Source organism: Alligator sinensis, unplaced genomic scaffold (genome assembly GCF_000455745.1).
Source record: "Alligator sinensis unplaced genomic scaffold, ASM45574v1 scaffold656_1, whole genome shotgun sequence".
NCBI classification, from domain to species: domain Eukaryota; kingdom Metazoa; phylum Chordata; order Crocodylia; family Alligatoridae; genus Alligator; species Alligator sinensis.
In genome coordinates, this window is record NW_005842333.1 from 531,780 (window position 1) to 550,730 (window position 18,951).

Here is an 18,951-nt window from a genome sequence, read left to right on the forward strand (position 1 = left end):
ACGTGAGCAAAACGAAAGGAAATTTCCAAATAATGTAAAACAAAGGCCCCAATTCAGCAGCACAAGGTTAAATCCACACAAAACACTACTGGACTTCTTGAATGGACTGGGCCTGCCAGACCATATTCTTATAAAAATTCATTTTACAGGTCTACCTACTTTGGGAACCTTGTCGCTGACCATTTAATCCCAATGACTATTTCAGGAAATGCTGTTCTCTCTTTGTATATGCCACTGAAGATAAATTACTAACCTGCACTCTGCTGGCCAGAAGTTGCATAGCACCTCAAGGATATTTTCAGTTTAGGAGCATTTTCACAAGTGCACAAAATACCCTTGAAGGCTTCAGAACACGAGCAGACAAAGCTCTTTGGGTAAAAGTGATAGCCTTTGTTAGAACAACTAAATGGTTGCAAAAACAATTTGTTCTTTGCAAGCTTTTGGGCCCACATGCCCTTCATCAGGCAAAAGAGAAACTAAAGCTGTTATGAGTTCTCCAAGGTAGAAAAGAGGCCGATTTATTAAAAGCTGCTCTGTGAAAATACAAATAGGGAATTAGTTTGGGAGACAATAGCTGGTGTAATAGCTCTACCCGAAGAACTTTGTCTGCCTGTGTCCTCAGACCAGCACGGCTGCAACCACCAACCCTGAAATATGGAAGATATTGTATTTTGCGTTTGAATTGGAAATTTCAGAACATAAAGCAGCAGCCAAACTCAAGAGCGACATATATTTTCCAAGCCTGCACTAAATATTGACATCGGATTTATGGCACACTACATCCCGCTTTGCCATCAGGTCACCCCAAGTAACCTGCCTGCTTCTTACCAGCTGTAGTCTCCCAAGCTATTCTACATTTGCATTTTCACAGAGCAGCTTTTTACAGATTGGCTTTTTTTTTCTACCTTGGAGAACCCATAACAGCTTCAGTTTCTCCTTTGCCTGATGAAGGGTGTGTGGGCCCAAAAGCTTGCACAGAACAATTTTTTGCAACTATTTAGTTGGTCTAATAAAAGATATCACCTTTACCCAAAGAGCTTTGTCTGCTGATGTCCTTAGACCAGGGGCGGGCAATTATTTTGGGTGCAGGGCCGCTTAATGAGTTTTTGCAAGCCATCAAGGGCTGCATGACAGGCAGCCGGGGGCAGATAAATAATAATTTTCTAAATTTTTTAGGGGCCCCGCGGGCCGGATAGAATGGCTTGATGGGCCGCATCAGGCCCCCAGCCCACATTTTGCCCACCCATGCCTTAGACCAACATGGCTACAACCAATAAACAGACTGCCCCTGCAGCCACTCCACAATTTCCATGCTACAAAAAAAAAAAGACAGACTCCAGTCACATTACTGGGTACTTACGTGACCCCTCTCAAGGCTGTTGCCAAGTGCTTCACCGATATCGAAGATGTTCAGCCATAAAATGCAGGTTTAAATGCGACTGGACAGGGCTATAAAATGCAGGTTTAAGTGCAGCCATAAAATATGGGATTCAATGTGACTGGACAGGGCTATTTTAGACACCATTTCCACTATATGCACTATAGTTTTCTCGTATTGGTTATAACTGCAACAAAGCTGCCGTGACTCTTCTGAATGTTATATTGCTACTTAGAGGAAAAAATTGTGAGTACAGGTTTCCCTCGCTTTATGCTATAAATGCGTTCCTGAAAAATGGCGCATAACTCAAATTCGCATAAAGGGAACCCGCTTTACAATGTAACAAATAGGGATACGTTCCAAGACCTCGACTGTACTGACCCTCAGACCCATTTCTACCACTTTTAGAGGACAATTTTGGTACTTGCCAACAGCAGACAGTGCATGCAAGCACAGGGCACTATCATAATGTAGGTGGCAACTACAGAAACACGTGACAGATGAGCGAGGAGCACAGACCCACACAGAAAACTATATCTTGGTGCACGTCACTCCCGCAACGCACTGCACAAAGCAGCTGACGGCGGGCTTCCACCACACCAGTCACATAAGAGTGAATTTACCTTGCATATAATGATTTTTTGGTATAAAAAGGATCATCGCATAAGAGTGAATTTGCACAGACAGAACCTGCATAAAGCGAGGGAGACCTGTACTCATATATTTTGTTTCCCAAAGAACAGCGAATCCATCCTTATAGAAACACACTCGCAGTTTAGGGATCCGACGCGATTCAGCAGTCCCATGACAACACACCAGGCTGTTTTACATGCATTATTCAAACCCAAATCATGTCCCCATTCCCAGACCATCATCACCCTCCTGTGAAGGTGCCCCTAGGGCAGGAGCAGGCAATTATTTTGGGCAGAGGGCCGCTTACTGAGTTTCGGCAAGCCTTCGAGGGCTGTATGACAGGCAGCCCAGGGCAGATTAATTTTCTAAATTTTTTAGGGGCCCCACGGGCTGGATGGAATAGCCTGGCAGGCTGCATTCGGCCCCCAGGCCACATTTTGCCCACCCCTGCTCTAGGGCAATTGGGCTAGAAATAGGGTGGCAAGTATGAAGATGAAGGCAGAGGAGCTGTGTTATTTGTCCTTGGGCCCCGAGGAGAAGCCCCAGATGAGTAGCACAGCTTGAGGCTGCTTTTTTTTTTTTTTTCTTTTTTTTTTTTTTAAGAGAGCTCTTGCATAAAGCCATGAATTAGGGAGTGTCTATTAACAGAGGACAGTATTGCTGGGGGCTGGGGCCAGTGCAATGTCTGATGGGGGAGGACACATACTTAGCAGATCCTGCATCTTGGGTAGGGGAAACAGCAGCCTATTTTCCCTTAGCAGGCAACAGATCTTGTAGCCCCAATGGCTCGGCATAAAGAAATCTCAGCAAGGGGAATTTCACTCCAGAGTTCCCACTAGCCAGGTCTTCAGTCCAGAGTCCCAGCACTGATGGACATAATCTGGACCGTCTATTTTTAAAGTTATCTGCAGTGAAAAGAGAGAGTTTGAGCAGAACGAAAAGCAGAATGCTCTGCCTTCCCCCATTTGATTTTCCTGGAATTGGAGAAGTTATGACTAAGCGGGTTTTACTGCACAGCTTTCATAGTTAATTGGCGACCTGGAGCATAGAGGGAAGATTGAAATCAATACAGCACTTTGCTGAGAAGCAACGCAATTTTTTTGTTGGCAGGAGCAATCGGTTGGTCACTTCTTCTGCAGTTTGTGGTTCTGAAGTTAGGGCAGAAATAAGCTCCTTTATCAGGCCTTAGAGCTGACCAGCGCTAAAAGGTACTGAACAAGCAACAAGCCTGCCAGTGCTAACGAGGCAGCCACAGGGCCATAAAAACTATCTACCTCAGCTGCTGCAGTTGTGCACGTCCCAAGAGCTACGTACTTCTGTAAAACCTGATCACACTTTATATTTACAGTCCAGTTTACACAGGGTTATTAAACAGAGGATTTCAAAAATAGTAAATCAATTGATAGTCCAAACAGGATGCTTATTACCCTATTTTGTAACACCATCTACAGGTGATTTTATGACCATCTATAAAAACACAAAGACTAGCAAGCCATGACACCATAATATAACATTATCAGGCCTTTATAAAACATATATCAAAGGAATCGTAACAGTATAATGGGGTTGAAAAATCTTTCCTTAAGAGCCAGCCATGTCTCTGTTAAGCACATGATTATCAGTCATCATTAGTGGCCTTTTTTGCCTTAGAGCATGAATAGGACAAAAGTGCAGTCTTGATGCTGGATTCAGAAGCAAAAACATGCCTGTGATCAGCGCTGTAGCAAGGGGGTGCAAGTGAAGCGACCACCCCAGGCACCAAAGCAAAGGGGTGCCAACAGGCGCTGCCCAGTCGGGGTGGAGCATGGGATGGAGCTGCAAGCAGCTCATTTAGGGGAGTGGGTGGGGGGAGGGCAGTTTCCACCGCTACGTGCACTCCCAGGCAAGAATGGGGAGGCATATACTCCCCGGATCTGTGTGCAGGGTGAGGGTGGGCTGCCGCTGCAGGCTTGCCCCAGGCGCCAAACTTCCTTGCTGCCCGTGATGACGATTCAGCCACATGCCTGGCCCTGGTATCCCTAGATGAAGTAACAGCATTTTGATCATCGCATAGCAAGCGACTGTATTAGGACTATATAAAAGTGCTGTTCAAGGGCTTGAAACGTGGTCCTAAAACAGTAAATGGAGACAGACTTCCAACGCTGACTTCTTAACTAGGAGTAGAGAAAGACCTGATATTTTAGCACAATTTTTAAAAGACACAGACGCTGGCGTGTGCAGCATTTCTCTAAGCTCAGCTGCTCATTGAAGACCACTAAAAATTCATTAAATTAAATGCTCTTCTGTTTTTTAATGTGAGCAATTTCTGGAGTTGCCAGAGGAATGGTAAGTGGGAGAAGCTAGTCTGTTCTGCCCCAAATAGAAAGGAAGGTATTTACGCCATCTCACAATTTAAACATGGCACGTGCTGTGAAAATGCTTGCTAACACCCATCCATTGTTTTAAGGACATGGGTTATTTTAAATGTTTCAAAACCACTAGCATCAGCTGTTTAAGGAGTTTCAAAATAATAAATCCTCATTGCTAAACCAAACACGCTCATTAGCAGGAATTGCAATGGCACGTTGCAGTCAGCCGATTACATCAAATTAATTATATTTATGTGGGTAAAGGAAAAACACGGCTTCATAGCATAAAATGTTCGGAAGAAGGGGGACTGGTTAAATTATTTGTACATCATCTACAAGGATGTAGGGAGGCAGATGTCGAGGGAGGTTGCTTGCATCACACACTGCCCTTTAGGCTAGAGACTAGAGGCACATCTATACTACCTCTGGGCAATGCCTAGACACACTGTTGTGAAGCCCAGCTTTGGGGTGCATGTGCAACTCCCAGAAATAAGGCACTAGAGATGACTTAGAAGAGCCCTAAGCATGTGCTATAATAAGCAGGCCAGAGATAGGGCCTGTACTCAGCACTGCTTTAAGTCAGCTGCACTGCCTCCGTTTCAAGAGCTGGCACGCGTGCCGGAGAAAGGAGCTAGGGGAGATGCTGAGCATGCCTCTCCGAGACCTGCCGGGGAAAGCACAGAGATGGTGGAAACATTGGAGTGACAGACTAAAGAGGAGAGAACTCAGCATGCATTCACACAGCAAGCCCAGAGACATCAGTGAGGAAAAAGCTTCAGTCAACCCAAATTTGTACTTCATCAAGCTTCACCTTAGAGACACCAGTCAATTCAGTGATCTGGGAAAGATCAGGGAAGGCAGTGATCTGACAAGGAAAAGATGGCCCCGTGCACCAAGCTAGGAATGAAGTGTTGATCAGCGCTCTCATTGAATTCCTCATCCTCACCAAAAGAAAACACGGGAGGTTCAGAGGACAGGCAAGGCAACAGGCACTGTATACTGGAAAAAAATCTACAGTCAAAACACTCACCGTGGCCAGGTGCCTCATCCTGCTCCGGTTCCTCTGTACTCTCAGCCACAGCAAAAGCAGAACCTGTTTCGAGCTTTGTGAGAAGGCAAGGTAGATATGCACCTCCACAGACTAACTACATATCGGGAGCACAAGCTTTCATGAACCCAAGTTCACTTCATTAGCATGCTGTGAAAAGATGTGCAGAAAGCATGGAGTGTAAGAAGGAGAGCTTTGTGGACAGAGAGTTCCAAAGAGGAGTGGGGGTCCATAAGAAGAGTGGGTGGGTATAGAGCCTGTACAAGCCACTCATATGGAGCCACTCATGTCCCCTAATTTAGTGCTTCTGGGGAATATGGATGACACCAGCCATCTTCAGGGGATAAGTAGTACTTCTGGAGAGTACTGCCAGCCAGCCAGCCACAATAGCTCATTAGGGACTAGGAGAGGCAGACAGAAAATGAGGAAGCAATAAACTGGTTCACAGATAATTCCCATATCTCACCTAGCCCTACTACAACGAGCACAAGTTGACTACATGAGAGAATCTGAATTGCTTAATAAAAACTGCCTCATTTGCATTTATGGACAATTCTTATTGTAGGCATCCATGAATATTAACATCTGTTTAGACTGATCCTGGTGTATCAGCATGTGGGATACCACTATATAGAACAAAGCTGAATCTCTTTCGAACCATGTTTGCATAATTATCCTTTACAATACATAAACCATTTCACCAAAATTCCCAAACCCCAACACCACTGAAGATCAAAGTTTAAAAGTAATTTCAGCAAGACTAGAAAGCCTACATGGAAAATAATATCCTCACCCGTTTATTGTTGATTTTACCATTTGTTAACCCAGGTTTTGTTTTTTGAACTCTGTAGGAATACAATGTAATTTTTGCAGAAAGTCATACACCTCCATGTTTAAACACACGTATTATACATATTGAAAGGTTACTCTGTCTCGAGTTTTCCTTTTAACGTCTCATTAAAGGGGTGGGGGGGTCCGTTGCCACCGATTCACTAGAGTCCAAGTCCGTCTCTTAAGTCAGATGACACGGGGATTCAACGCGTAGAGGTCTGACAGACGTTTTCCTCTGTAGTGCATTGTGCTAGTGCATTCAACCAGTGTGTCAGTATTCAACCATATAAGCTTGGTTTCTTTTATTACACAAATACAGAAATATATTTTACATGGAGCTTAGCACACTGTGTGGCTGCTCGCCCTACTATAGGACAGTGCAATAAATACAAATATACGCACACTAGAAAAGGTCTAACTGCCATGATCTACACCTGGTTTATAAGTACAAATTTACCTAGTCAACAATATGACAAATTGAGCAGAAAAAGTGGAGTTAGCAGTAATAGGCTACTATGAAAAACAAGGCTAAAAGCAAAAGTGTTCTCAAGCTACTGAAAATTTGCTACCTTTAATATGAGAATATAGGGCCTAATTCTGCAAGGTGCAGATTTGTGATCCATAGGCTGCAGCAGAACATGCTTCCCCCCCCACCACCATTGAACAATGAATACTTCTACACTTCATTTGGCTCTGCTAACGGTTTATAAATAACACATTATAATGTCTATTAAACTATACAGCAACATGACATTGATTGCCTAATCCTGAATACAAAGTTCAAAGAACATGATTACAAAGGCCAAAGAGCAAATGTCATTGACTAAAAGCATCTCCACTTCTGAATTCCATTTTATTGAATAATCTAGTACGCAAACAGTTCTCGATCATGAAAACAAAGGAAACAGATTTTCCTATTCCACTTCATTCCAGTAGTAATTTATCCATACACCAACCTTATAAAGTTAGTGATGGAACTTAAGAGTTAGCCCCTCAGAGCTATATATTTATATAATTTTATATATATGCACATTTACTTTGAGTTATGTAAAATCTGAAAAAAAAATGTTTGAAAGAAAATTCAGAATATATCGCAGCTTTTTTTTTTTTCCGGCGAAAAAAATACAAATTAGTTTTATAACCACTATTCAGTTTATCAAACTTTTTTCTGAAGTATTTACTTTTAATTATGTACACATTACAGGAAATAAAACTTTTTCCACAAACATTCTTCAAGGTGACTGTTATTAAGAGGATGACAGAATAATAGCAGGAAGAATATTCAACATATGGGGGTGGGGGGTGATCAGGTTTCAGCTTTTAAAAAGTAAAAAGTCACCATATAATTCATTAAGTACAAAAACCTGCATTGAATGACAACTGCTGGTGTAGTAACTTGATCAGGTATGGAGACCAAGAGTATAGTAAAGCCCTATGGTAATATTAATTTTTGTAGCATTTCCACTAAATGTTGGCAAAGTTTCCGTAGCATTAGCTTATATAAACACAGGAGTCCTCAGTCTGCTGCATAAAATGAAACAAGTGTTTTGTTTTGTTTTTCACTTCTTTTGAAATGCACCTGTAATTTAGAGAGTGTCCCTTACAAGCTGCATATTGAATCTTTGCTTCAGAAAAATATCTGTTTGGCATCTCCAGGACTCTGTTCCATGGGACAATAGGGGCATTTTAATCTAGAGACAAAGACAGTGTGTTAGAAGTGTACAAAAGTAAAAAAACCAAGCAGCAAAGCAGCACAGAGATAGCACTAGAGATCTCCAACAGCTGAAATAACAGATCACTAAGCATTTTCATGCATTATTTTGATAGTGGCGCCAAGCTCTCAGTTAAATATGATACCATAGACAAGAAAGGGAATGACTACGTGTTCTTATTCAATATGCTCTACTTGGCTCCACTGAACAGATTCCTACCCTTAAGAAGGGCCCCAATCAGTTATATACACGTTTTCAAATGCTCTTTTGTCACTTACCTTGTTATTCCCGCTCAGTTTATTAAAAACAAAGACGTTAGATCTTAAAATTCATTCATCATTTTATCCCATGTGATTGGTTGTTGTATTTTGCTCAGTTTGAACTCAGAAATTAGACCGATCGTTTTCACTTTGGTTTACGGTTTAAAAATTAGTGGGTACGTCCACATGTGTCCCTATGATGCCTTTGTTACTGCACTGTCATTTAGTACTTCCTTTTGTACTAAATGATGGTGTAGTAACAGCCCATATTGCACTGTGCGCATGGTTATTTTTAGCTGCTACATTGCTGTAGCAATAACTATAACAAGGGAGCGCATTGCTATAGCAATGTAGCTGTGGCATCACAGTTTGTGACCGGCAACATAGCATCATGTGTAGACGTGCTAAGTGAGTCCCACTGGCCTCGGGTACTACCGTATTTACTCAATTCCAAAAAAAGGTTTCTTTCTTCATTTGTCATGCAGGGGAGGGAGAGGGGCAGGCCCTTTATCTTGGAATCAAGTATGAGGTGGTGGGAGAACAGACAGCTGCTGCCTGTCCCCTGCGCTACCACCCTTGCTCCAGTGCAGCAAGCCCGAGCCCAGGCTGGTAACAGCAGCAGCAGCTGGAGCAGAGATGGAGCCTGCTGCAATGCAAGTGTAAGCAGAAAGGGGAGGGGAGGAACAGGGCAGAGGAGGAAAACAGGCTGGGGGACAGAGGCAGCAGGGATGGAGGCACAAGACGGGCAAGTGGAGCGGAGGGGGATAGGGGGCTGTTTGACCCCTCACTGCTTGCTCCCTCCACTGTCCCACTACCTCCCCAATCTGTTCCCCAGCCCCCCATCTCCTCCCCTGCCACTGCTTTCCCCAACGCAGCAGTGAGGGCATGAATTTAAGATGACCATCCAAATAATTATATTCTATACATGGAAAATTATAACAAATGTATAAACTCACTATATGTACAATCTAGTTATTGGGGCGGTCATCTTAAATTCAGTGTTGTCTTGGATTTGGGTAAATACAGTAGTTTCCAAAAATGTCCTTTATAAAAATGTTTATTTTATTAGGTTGCATGAAACTCTTCTTTATAAAACCCAACTTCTGGCTCTAAATTAATCTGTCAGGATTTTTACATTGTGCATTACTTCTATACCTTAGAAGCTGTGTGTCCTAAAGCACAATGACTAGTAGTTGTATATGTTCCTTTCCTAAAAAAATACTTTCTTTCCTTCTGATGTGGTCTCTCTCCAAAAGACATGACGACACCCTCATTCATTAGGCACTTAAATGCCTAGGATGGAATTACCTCAGCAGAAATAATGGTCTGCTCAAAGGTAATTGACTTCTCAGGTTTTCTCCAAGAATTCTCCCCCGTTTAAATGCAATAATTCATTGGTACTTATTACTTCTGTCAAAATGAAGGATATTTCAGAAGTGATATAAACCTATGCAGTGAGCCCCTTATTATAGCTACAGCTACACCAAATGCTGCCACTCTGGTTCAAAAGCATTATCCATAAAGTTAACTTAACTAGCTTCCACCAAGTTTGTAATTATATCCTGCTCTCTCCCCGAATTCAATGTTATCGTCCAGACTTTGCTACCTGTATAAGAATGATACTTACTTGCTGCCATTAAACATTTTATTCAGAGCATCTCTTGAGATAATGTGACCGCAGACTAGTTTCATAGGTGGATTATTATCTGTTGTTTGCTGACGAAGAATTGGACAGGCAAATATTGAATGATACCAGCACTTTTTACCAAGGTCCACTTCAATCTGCGTAAAACAAATTAAGTTTATCATCTATTTTGAGTCATCGTGTTTCCAGAAGACAACAATTAGCTTTCCTCTAATGCAGTGGCACTTATTTAACCACACTTCAATACAGCAGCAGGATCCGTGTTGATGTCTACAAATCTCCAGCCAGAAAAATTTCATAGGCATCTTCAGTCAGACTGCTTTACATTTTTTCAGGATATTGTGACAATTGTAAGAGATGTATAGCAGAGCATAAATCTGCATTGGCAAGTTAACGGACCTGATGGCCCACAAAGACTTCAACTTCTAGGCAGAGATTTTCAAAGCAGGCTAAAGGGAGCTGGATGATCAATCCCCATCAGCAACTAACTAACTAGAAGTGATTATGCAAATCCCCTAAGGCAGCCATGAATAGTCCCACTTCAACTCTAGATTCACCTCAAGAGTTACATGCAATTGCTTCAGTTCACTTCTTTCAGTTACCAAGGTGTGAGATACTGGCCTAAGCAAAAACTCTTCCTCCGCTCAGATGGGTTGATTTCAAGGAGAAAAACTGCCTACTGATTTCACTCTTGGGGGCTAAGGGGATGAAAATCAAGGATGCAAAAAAAAAAAAAAACATCAGATGCAGATCAGCAGGGACAAAGTGCGGAACAGTTTCATGAACATGGTCATGGCAATAATCTGGAATTTATTACCACCGAGCTGCTCTAAAAGTAGAACTAAGGGCTGCAACTCAGTCTCCCCAGTCTTTGCCAACAAGGCTGCTCCTGCTCACTTTAAGCAGACCCAATAGTGTAGCAATACAATAGCAAGCTGTATGTGGAGCTCAAGTCCAGCTGAAAGATGTTAATCTAATTTTTTCCTTCCCCTTTGTATTGTGACATGCACTAACAGCATGCACAATTAGTGCATGTCCCTCAGATGGACTTTGCTGGTGACAGAGTGACAGAACTGCTCCTGCTTGCAGAATAAGAGACCCTCAAAAGTCACATCCAGTCTGTCTGAAGTCCAGTGCATACTCACCGGCAGTTCGTCTTTCTGATTCCAAACTCCAGTGCACTGTCTTTGTTCAATCACAGCTTTGATATTAATTAGAGCTGGCAATGCTACACAACCTGCTGAAAAACTGCAGAACAAGAAAAGTATTAATACAGAAAGCTGTTTTAAGAACAACTACCTCTCAAGGTCCTACCTCCTCAATGTGGTACTAAGAACTACCATGGTAAAACTCTTGGCTCTGTTACCTACAAAGAGGAAAGAAAATGATCCAAGTGGATCATATCAATGATTTGAGTTGTTATTTGTATTAACACAGTGTCTAAGCCACCCCCATTGTAGATCAGAGCTCCATTGTGGTAGGCTCTGTAAAGAGCACAGAAGAAAAGTCAATCCGAGCTCCAAAGCTTACAAGCCAAGTGCTTGATTGTACTGTTTTATTTCACTTTCCACCATGCAAGAGGAAAAAGGAGCTGACAGTCATGCTGACTTATATACCGTACAGAAAAATAAGTACACAATAAGGGTGGCTAAAACGCAGTTCAAATGTAGCCTAAGGTGCTGTATGTAAGTACTTGTCCTGCAATCATTCCTTGATGGAACATAGGTACAACTTAGGAGGAATACTTGTCTCTACACCTCGGCTCTCAGACCAAGATGAAAATGAAGCCTCTTCAGACAAACCCCTCAGTGGATGTAAGCACCAAGTGTGGCCAGTGGCTGGGCAAATTAGGGTGCTCTGACGCTTTGCAGTCTATCCCAGTATGTCCTCATACTAGTAAAGTACACTACTAGGCTTCAGCAGTAATGCCTTTCTGCGAAGTTATGAGAAGGTACAAATCTTTTGCACTGACCACCCACTTCCACACCTATTCAAAACCAGAGTTCTGATACCAGCATTGCTACCCAACTTGCTGCATAACTTTGGGAGTCACTTCACTATCTGAGCCATTTTCATGCCGTAATCACGCACGGGGTATAAACAGGAAAACTCTAAGGTGTCTCCACACCAGTCACAGTTAAAAACACCTCGGCTCGACTGATTTCATGGTGATTTCAAGGCAACTGTCTAACATGAGTATCAATAAAAGGGAGGGATTTTTTCCACATCATTAGCAGTGTCATGGGTGCCTGTACTGATAATGAACTGTGTGCATTTTGGTGCCAACATTCAAGTCAATGTCAATAAGCAAATACTAAGCGACTGGATTTTATTCACCCAAAGTAAGGTCAACTAATAAATGCTGCTGCTAAAAGGATGCAGATTCAGTTGAATTTTTTTTCCTTTCAGCTTTGCTATGCCAAACAAAATGTGTCCTTAAAAACACATTTAATACCTATGACTCATGTACATACAATTAACTCTCTGTGAAATCCTGCATAAAAGAATTTGCACCTCTTTAAAATTAGGTAAACTAAGTGAAGACTATTAGTGATGGTAACAAGCAAGGAGATAACCATGAAAACATAGTGGAGCTTTTGTCAGGAACCGAGACTCCCTGCAGGAGGAAAACCACTTATTTCTCGCCTTACCTCTAAAAGGAAAATTGGAACGTAAAGATGATGCACTTCGGGATGTACAGCCTAATGACTATATGGTGTCTATATATGCATTATTTGAAGAAAGGGTGGAAAGAGTCAGTTGATTTTTTATATTTCTAGTGGTCTGCAGCAGACTACTGCATTTTCAGTTGTAGCAGCAACGGGGCATGAAAATATACAAGTTTTCACCTCTGCAAATTGTGAATTCTAATGACTTTACTGCATATTTTATCTCCTGAAATCACCATTCACCACCCTTTAAAACAGAGCTTCATCATAGAAGCAATGCAAAAGATGACTTGATCAAAGATAAAGCAGCAAGAACACCTAACGGAAATAGCAGGTCAAGAAATGGCTGGGGTTTTCAATTGCCAAGCAGTGGTGAAAATCCTCAACACATCTGCTTCAACACAAAATGGCTGGTGTCCATCCTTCTCTTGCATACAGATGTGTGACCTTCAGAACTTAAGTCTCATTATGTAATGCTCCATATGGGGCGCAGTGGATGGCCACCTGGCTCACAACAAAGCACTGCATGCTGGAGGGGGTCATAGCTCCCAGGACCCATTGAAGTGTGCGCCCACAGATGACTCTTTAATGTAATCTAGATAGGGCTCTTTTTTACTTGGCAAGTTTCCACTGCAACCTTCAGCTGAAAAAGTGAAGACACCTGACCTCAGAAGCACTGAAATGCAAGATGGCCTACCTAACGCTAAGAGGTGATTCAACTGAGAGACCCAGAAGAGCACAGGCATCCCTTGTGAAGATGTCACAAATGTCTGCCCACTGGTTTGCGTCTAGTAGATGAACGTACGGAGAGTTCTCGATACCCTGTCTCAGGTACACCAAGCTGCCCATCAAAACCTGAATATCTGTGAAAGACAAGAATGATCAAGACCATTACATTTACACGGTTTTATGCCTTAATTAGAAGACTACTCTGAGCTTTTGGCCTTTTGATAAGAAGCCATACATAATCCGACTATACAGCAAATCAGTAATATTCAATTATACTAAGATACACAGCCATCTGGACCAAATATGGACATAGCCACCATAGAAAAAAATCTCTCTTCCTTTAACTGCGGACTAATTAACTGTTAGATCTTATGACAAGCTGGATATAACAATTTGAAACTCGGGACAATAAAATGTTATTACCTATATTACCATTCACAGCTTTCTATGATTCTATGCAATGGCAGAAGTCTAAAAAGAGTACTTAGTGCACCTCTATTTCATTCTGCATCAACATGACAATATTTGAGGCGATCAGAATTTTAAAATGAATCCATGAACATTAGAATGATATTCTGAATGGCTCTGTATATTGCCATTATTCTGAAAATAATTCAAAACTGTGAGGATGAGGGGCAAAGCTCGCTGTGAGAGAGACAGTGTTCCCAAATATGATAAAAGAAAAATGATTTTATAATTCAAGTTGCTACCACAAGTTTCTTAGGCAGACTTTGTCGGTGCCTGTCATCTCGAGGGTTTATTTTTAAACTAACTCCTTGTGGGAGGTGCTGCGAAGCAAGAAGGGATCAGTACAATTGCAAGTGGGTGGGCAAGACGGGGGGAGGGCAGGGGTTAAAGGGAGTAAAGCAAAACACCAAGTAAATGACTTTTAAAAGCCTATTCAATTATATATTGAATATGCATGTCAACTTTCTCCTGGCTGTAGACCAAAACTGATATGAATCTTAAATGAGGCATAGAAAGAACATGAAGAGGACACAGAAAGCAAACATCTTCCTCCACACCATTGATCTCACCAACCCACTATTCCTACCCCCATACTTACCAGCTAGAGTGCCTAAAACATGCATAAAATTTATGGCCTTCGTTTCACCTAGGGATTACTGAAATGGTTATTGCTTATAGCAACTACTTTTAAAACAGTGTTCCTTTTGTTCCCTAGAATTTAAGACATCACTGAAGCATCACTACTTCCTCTCAAACACGGTCTTGTATTAAGTAACCATCATCTTCCACTAAAAATGTAAATAATTCATTAGACACAAACACAGAAGTAAGAGACTAATGCAATTCAAATCAAGTGCCTGGAACCAAATGCATTACTTTGAAATGACTAAAAAGTCACTTACCTTTCTGATGGTTCAGAGCAAACGGCTGAAAGTTTTTAGCATACTGCAATGCCTCTCTCTGGTTTGCTGTTCCACCCATCAATAAACTAATGAAATATAATCTGTGCAGTTTGAATTCCAGGGAACTGTTCTGTGCCATAAGCATTTCTCTGTTAGATACTGCCCACCTAAAAGAAATGAGGGCAAAATAATACATTTCAGCCTATGAGGAATGTAGCAGTTGTAATTAGAATAGCCTCTTCAAGAAGGATTTCTGCTAGAACTTAAGTTACCTTGCAATATTCAGGGCTCAGAAGATATCTATACACTTAACGAAAAATAAGCCTCATAGCACAGCTAAAAAAAATACATATCTGCAAAACCTCTCCATCCAATACTCAAATAGCATCATTTCTGATACTGAATAAAGCAGCCTCTGTTGAAGATCCCCAGAAAACGTCATCCAACAACCTAAAGCAGGAAAGGAGCATCCTACCTGAAGCTAGGCTGCAAGACAAATTTAATTAAGGAGTTATAAAGTTAGGAATCTGACCAGTATACCTAGAGATTAAACGCATTAAAATCAGGCTGCTACAGGATCTTTAATAACCACAAATTGTCAAGATCTGTTTTGTATTTCATCCCCAGGCTGAACCTTAAGAACAGCCTCCAGAGCGATAACATCTATTGAATCACCAGCACCCCTGATGAGGAATGAGTGCCTGCCCCGTCTCCTTTGCAAGCTCTTGTTTTAACAACTAACCTTTGTGTTGCTGGTGCTTTTGCTGTCTGCATTATCTTCAGTTTGAATGGTAAAAACAGACTACTCTAGCTCACTTTCCAGCTATCGTGCATTATCATAACACTGTAAAATATTAGTTGTAAATACTAAAAAAATCTTTCAATTCCAATCAAAAGACACTGGAACCTTTTTGAAGAGCTTGAAAAAAAATGTTTTGATCATTCAGGCTTTTGATAAAACCTAACCCCATCACACCTCATTTTGTTTGGTTTTTTAAATGTGGTTGGACCAAAAGCAATCTAAGTGTTTTGAAGATGCCCAAGTTCTAGTGGGAATACTCCATCTGTTTCTCATTAGTGTTAATTATACTGTTTTCAATATGATGGCCAATTACTTAAAACAGCAGCCTTTCACCTCATGAAGGAAGGGATTTGGTAGTAGCTTATAAAGGAGAGCTGTGTGGAGTCAGCTTTTTTATCTCAGGTCAAATCAGCCACACAAAAAGCAAGGAAACTATATTCCCTCTTCCTCCCCCCATGTTGCACGATATCAAACAATTCAATCACTTGGTGAAAAGCCCCCCTGCATAGGTAAGGCACATCTCTGAACAAGCAAGATTATATTTCCATTCTACGTTGGTCTAAGAAAACAGATTCAGACTTGCAAACAAAAAAAATTTCAGCCTCTAAGGATGTATGGTGAAAATAGAGCACTTATGAATAGCACTTAACCTCGTCACACCTCATTTTAGTTTTTTACATATGGTTGGATCTATAATTTCACCAGTGGAATGTGGCCTCGCTGCCTGGGTAGATAACGTTTCCACCAGTATAATTAGACTTTACACTGGTATAGATAAAGAGTGGAAAGGTGAGAAAAGCCCTCTATGAGGGTACCTTTACCCAATCCAACACTGAACTATTCCTAAAAGCATCATGGGTAAAACACCACCAATTAAAATTATAGACCGCATCCAGATGAGAGTGGTCGTACAGTATGTGGCATGGCAGACACGTCTGTGGCGCCACACACTGCACGTTCAGTTGTTCTCCACGCTGCCAAGGGAGCAGCAGAGGGGCTTTTTGACCCCTGGATTCAGGGATCAAAAAGCTCACCGAAAGAAAAGCAGAGTGGTGCACTCAGCAGCAGCATGCACCGCCCAAAGCTGGAGCCTGGCCGGCTGGAGCCACACTCTGCTGCCAGCCAGGCTCCACATTGGCAGAAGCAATGCAGCTGCAGGACCCCAGGTAAGGCTGCTGGGGTCAGCCCACCCTGCCCTACCCCACTCGGGGTATCTTGCCATGGGTCAGAGTGTGTGTAGCACAGATGTTCTCCATGGACAACTAGCAGCAGCACAAAGTATATGTCTGGATCCAGACACAAATGCATGTCTGGATGCGGCCACAGCGTCTTCTGTCCACAACCTATCCTAGGGTAGCTGTTTACTCGAGGCAAATCAGCTACCATCTGCTTGGTCATCACCTAGTGGCAAGCCTCTATAACACCACCCACTACGTGCACCTACTCCAGGATGTGGAGTGAACAATTTACATTTGTGTACAAAATCAGCCAGCCCTCACGTGGTTAGGCCCACACAAAGCAGTCAGTACTGTATTCTCCAGTAGGCATCCCACGTAGAACTTCTCTGACAGCTCCTATTGTAGGAAGAGTGTCCGTGATATAGTCCAGGACACCCAGCTACTGCCACCACTGAAATTTAAACTCCCACTGAAAACAGAAGTGCCAAACATCAGCCATGGAGTGATCCCGCTTTACACGGGTCCAAAAGGAAAGAGCATTCAGCAAGCAGTGAGCTAGCTATCAACACAATTGAAAAGAATTTCTTAGATGTTCTTTTCTTATTAAAAAGATTCCATGCATTGAGACTTAAGGAGACACATGATAATTGTTTATTAATTAAGTTCAAGTTCAACCCACATACTCTCCATCTCGCTTTGAAATGATGCCTTGGCAACTGCAGCGCCTGTCCTGAAGAATTCTCGTACTTCTTTCAGAACAATGCTTGCTTTGTTTTGAACGTTTTCACCTTCGTGACTTAAATCTAATCTGAACATTTATTTCTACATGGGACATCGTAACAATGAGAGATTGCATGTTCTCCCAATTTAAATGCCAAAAAAAAAAAAAAAAAAAATCAGGTCTTATCAAAACAAGCATCACAGCCTAACTTCATGCCCATCTAGCTTTTAATTTTAAGTTATGCGCCCCCTTCTCCCCAAGACCCCAACAACTTTAGGACTCTATTAGACTCGAAAGCTGTACGAGCACATGGGAAGACGAAGCCTCTTCTCTGAAAAGGTTACAACATAAAATTGAGATCTTTCAAGCAAATCCCTGCACCTACGTGGAGATTCACAGGACTCTATAAAGGAGCAAGGTTTCCCTGCAGGGACTAATGGCCCACATGCCACAATACGATCTAAATGAATCACTGTGCCTACTTGCAATCTTTCCAGTCAAAGGGGTACTGCTGGAATCACATGGGGTAGAATCCAGGACCAGGCCGAGTGAAATGTGAAAAAGCAAACTATTGGCACATGCTCTAAGATCAGTGATTCTCAACCTTTTTAGAGCCGCGGCACCCCTTGTTAGAAACAGGGCACCCCCTTTGGAAGTGCCAGTTCTTACCTTTCACTTGCAGAGTGACTATGGAAAAAAAATAATGGGGCAATTCTTCTACGGAACTTGGAAAAAGAACAACAGGTCAGAATAGTCTTGACACTACAGATTGCTATTTGAAATCTTTGGGTTTATCTTGTGCATTATGTGTAGATGTTTGCACGCCTAAGAGTGCACATATTAGTTTAAAAAAAATCCCAAGCCCTTACAATTTTAAAGGCTTCATTTTTAATCTAGTGCAGGTGTCGACAACCTATAGCCTATGGGCTGCATCTAACCTGGGGGCAGCTGGAAGGTTTTGGACGCTGGAAATTTCACCGGCACCACCGTTTCAGAGACAATGGCCAGGTCCTAGGTGCTGCCCCTTCTCATTTTTGCCCGCCAGCAGAAAACCGTGCTGACCACCGATCCTGAGGTTCTATCAGTAATTTCTATTGATTTGGTAAATTTCCATCATAATCTGTGCACACTGGAGATTTTAAAAGTATGAACTTTAATCTGAAGGTGTCCTTTTTAAAAAAATGATATACAATGGTCAGCCACTACTCTCCAAGTTTTACTCTAGTCTTTGTTAAGTTATTTTGACTTAAATGTGGTTTGTAAAGTACTTGTAGAGACTAGGTTACTTGTTACTGTTTTCATTTATCCTACCACCAATGTTGTCTTCTCTGACTGAGCAAGCACTGCTATTTTCCCCTGCCTGGCTAACGATGCTATAATTAATGACTCTCTCTCTCTGACTCCTCCTTTAAGCTCCCACACTGTCAATATGAGCGGCGCAGTCCTGGGAATGGGTTAGCTAAGTGCTTGAAAGTGCTGCTTAAGCACGTTTATATTTAATGATGCCTACCTGGTCTGCCCATTTGTTTGATTAATACACAAACAGCCCTATGCCTTCCTTCTCTGCTGCTCATCTACATGGATGGCATCACCCTGAGCTTACCTACACAGTATGAACAACTTCCCT

The 18,951-nt window shown here is 42.0% G+C and overlaps 1 protein-coding gene across 1 annotated transcript in view; it reads right to left on the reverse strand.

Annotated features, from left to right (window-relative positions):
- Window positions 1–6,181: 6,181 nt before the first annotated feature.
- The window catches only part of RMND5A (required for meiotic nuclear division 5 homolog A), a 40,711-nt gene continuing 27,941 nt past the window's right edge, over window positions 6,182–18,951 (reverse strand). Inside the window, exons 5-9 of the mRNA XM_006028640.3 lie at window positions 14,624–14,790; window positions 13,222–13,387; window positions 11,001–11,103; window positions 9,838–9,992; window positions 6,182–7,929 (exon numbers count right to left, since the gene is read on the reverse strand). Of these exons, the coding sequence (XP_006028702.1) occupies window positions 7,866–7,929; window positions 9,838–9,992; window positions 11,001–11,103; window positions 13,222–13,387; window positions 14,624–14,790 (655 nt within the window). The 3' untranslated portion in view covers window positions 6,182–7,865. The remainder of the gene's footprint in view (window positions 7,930–9,837; window positions 9,993–11,000; window positions 11,104–13,221; window positions 13,388–14,623; window positions 14,791–18,951) is intronic.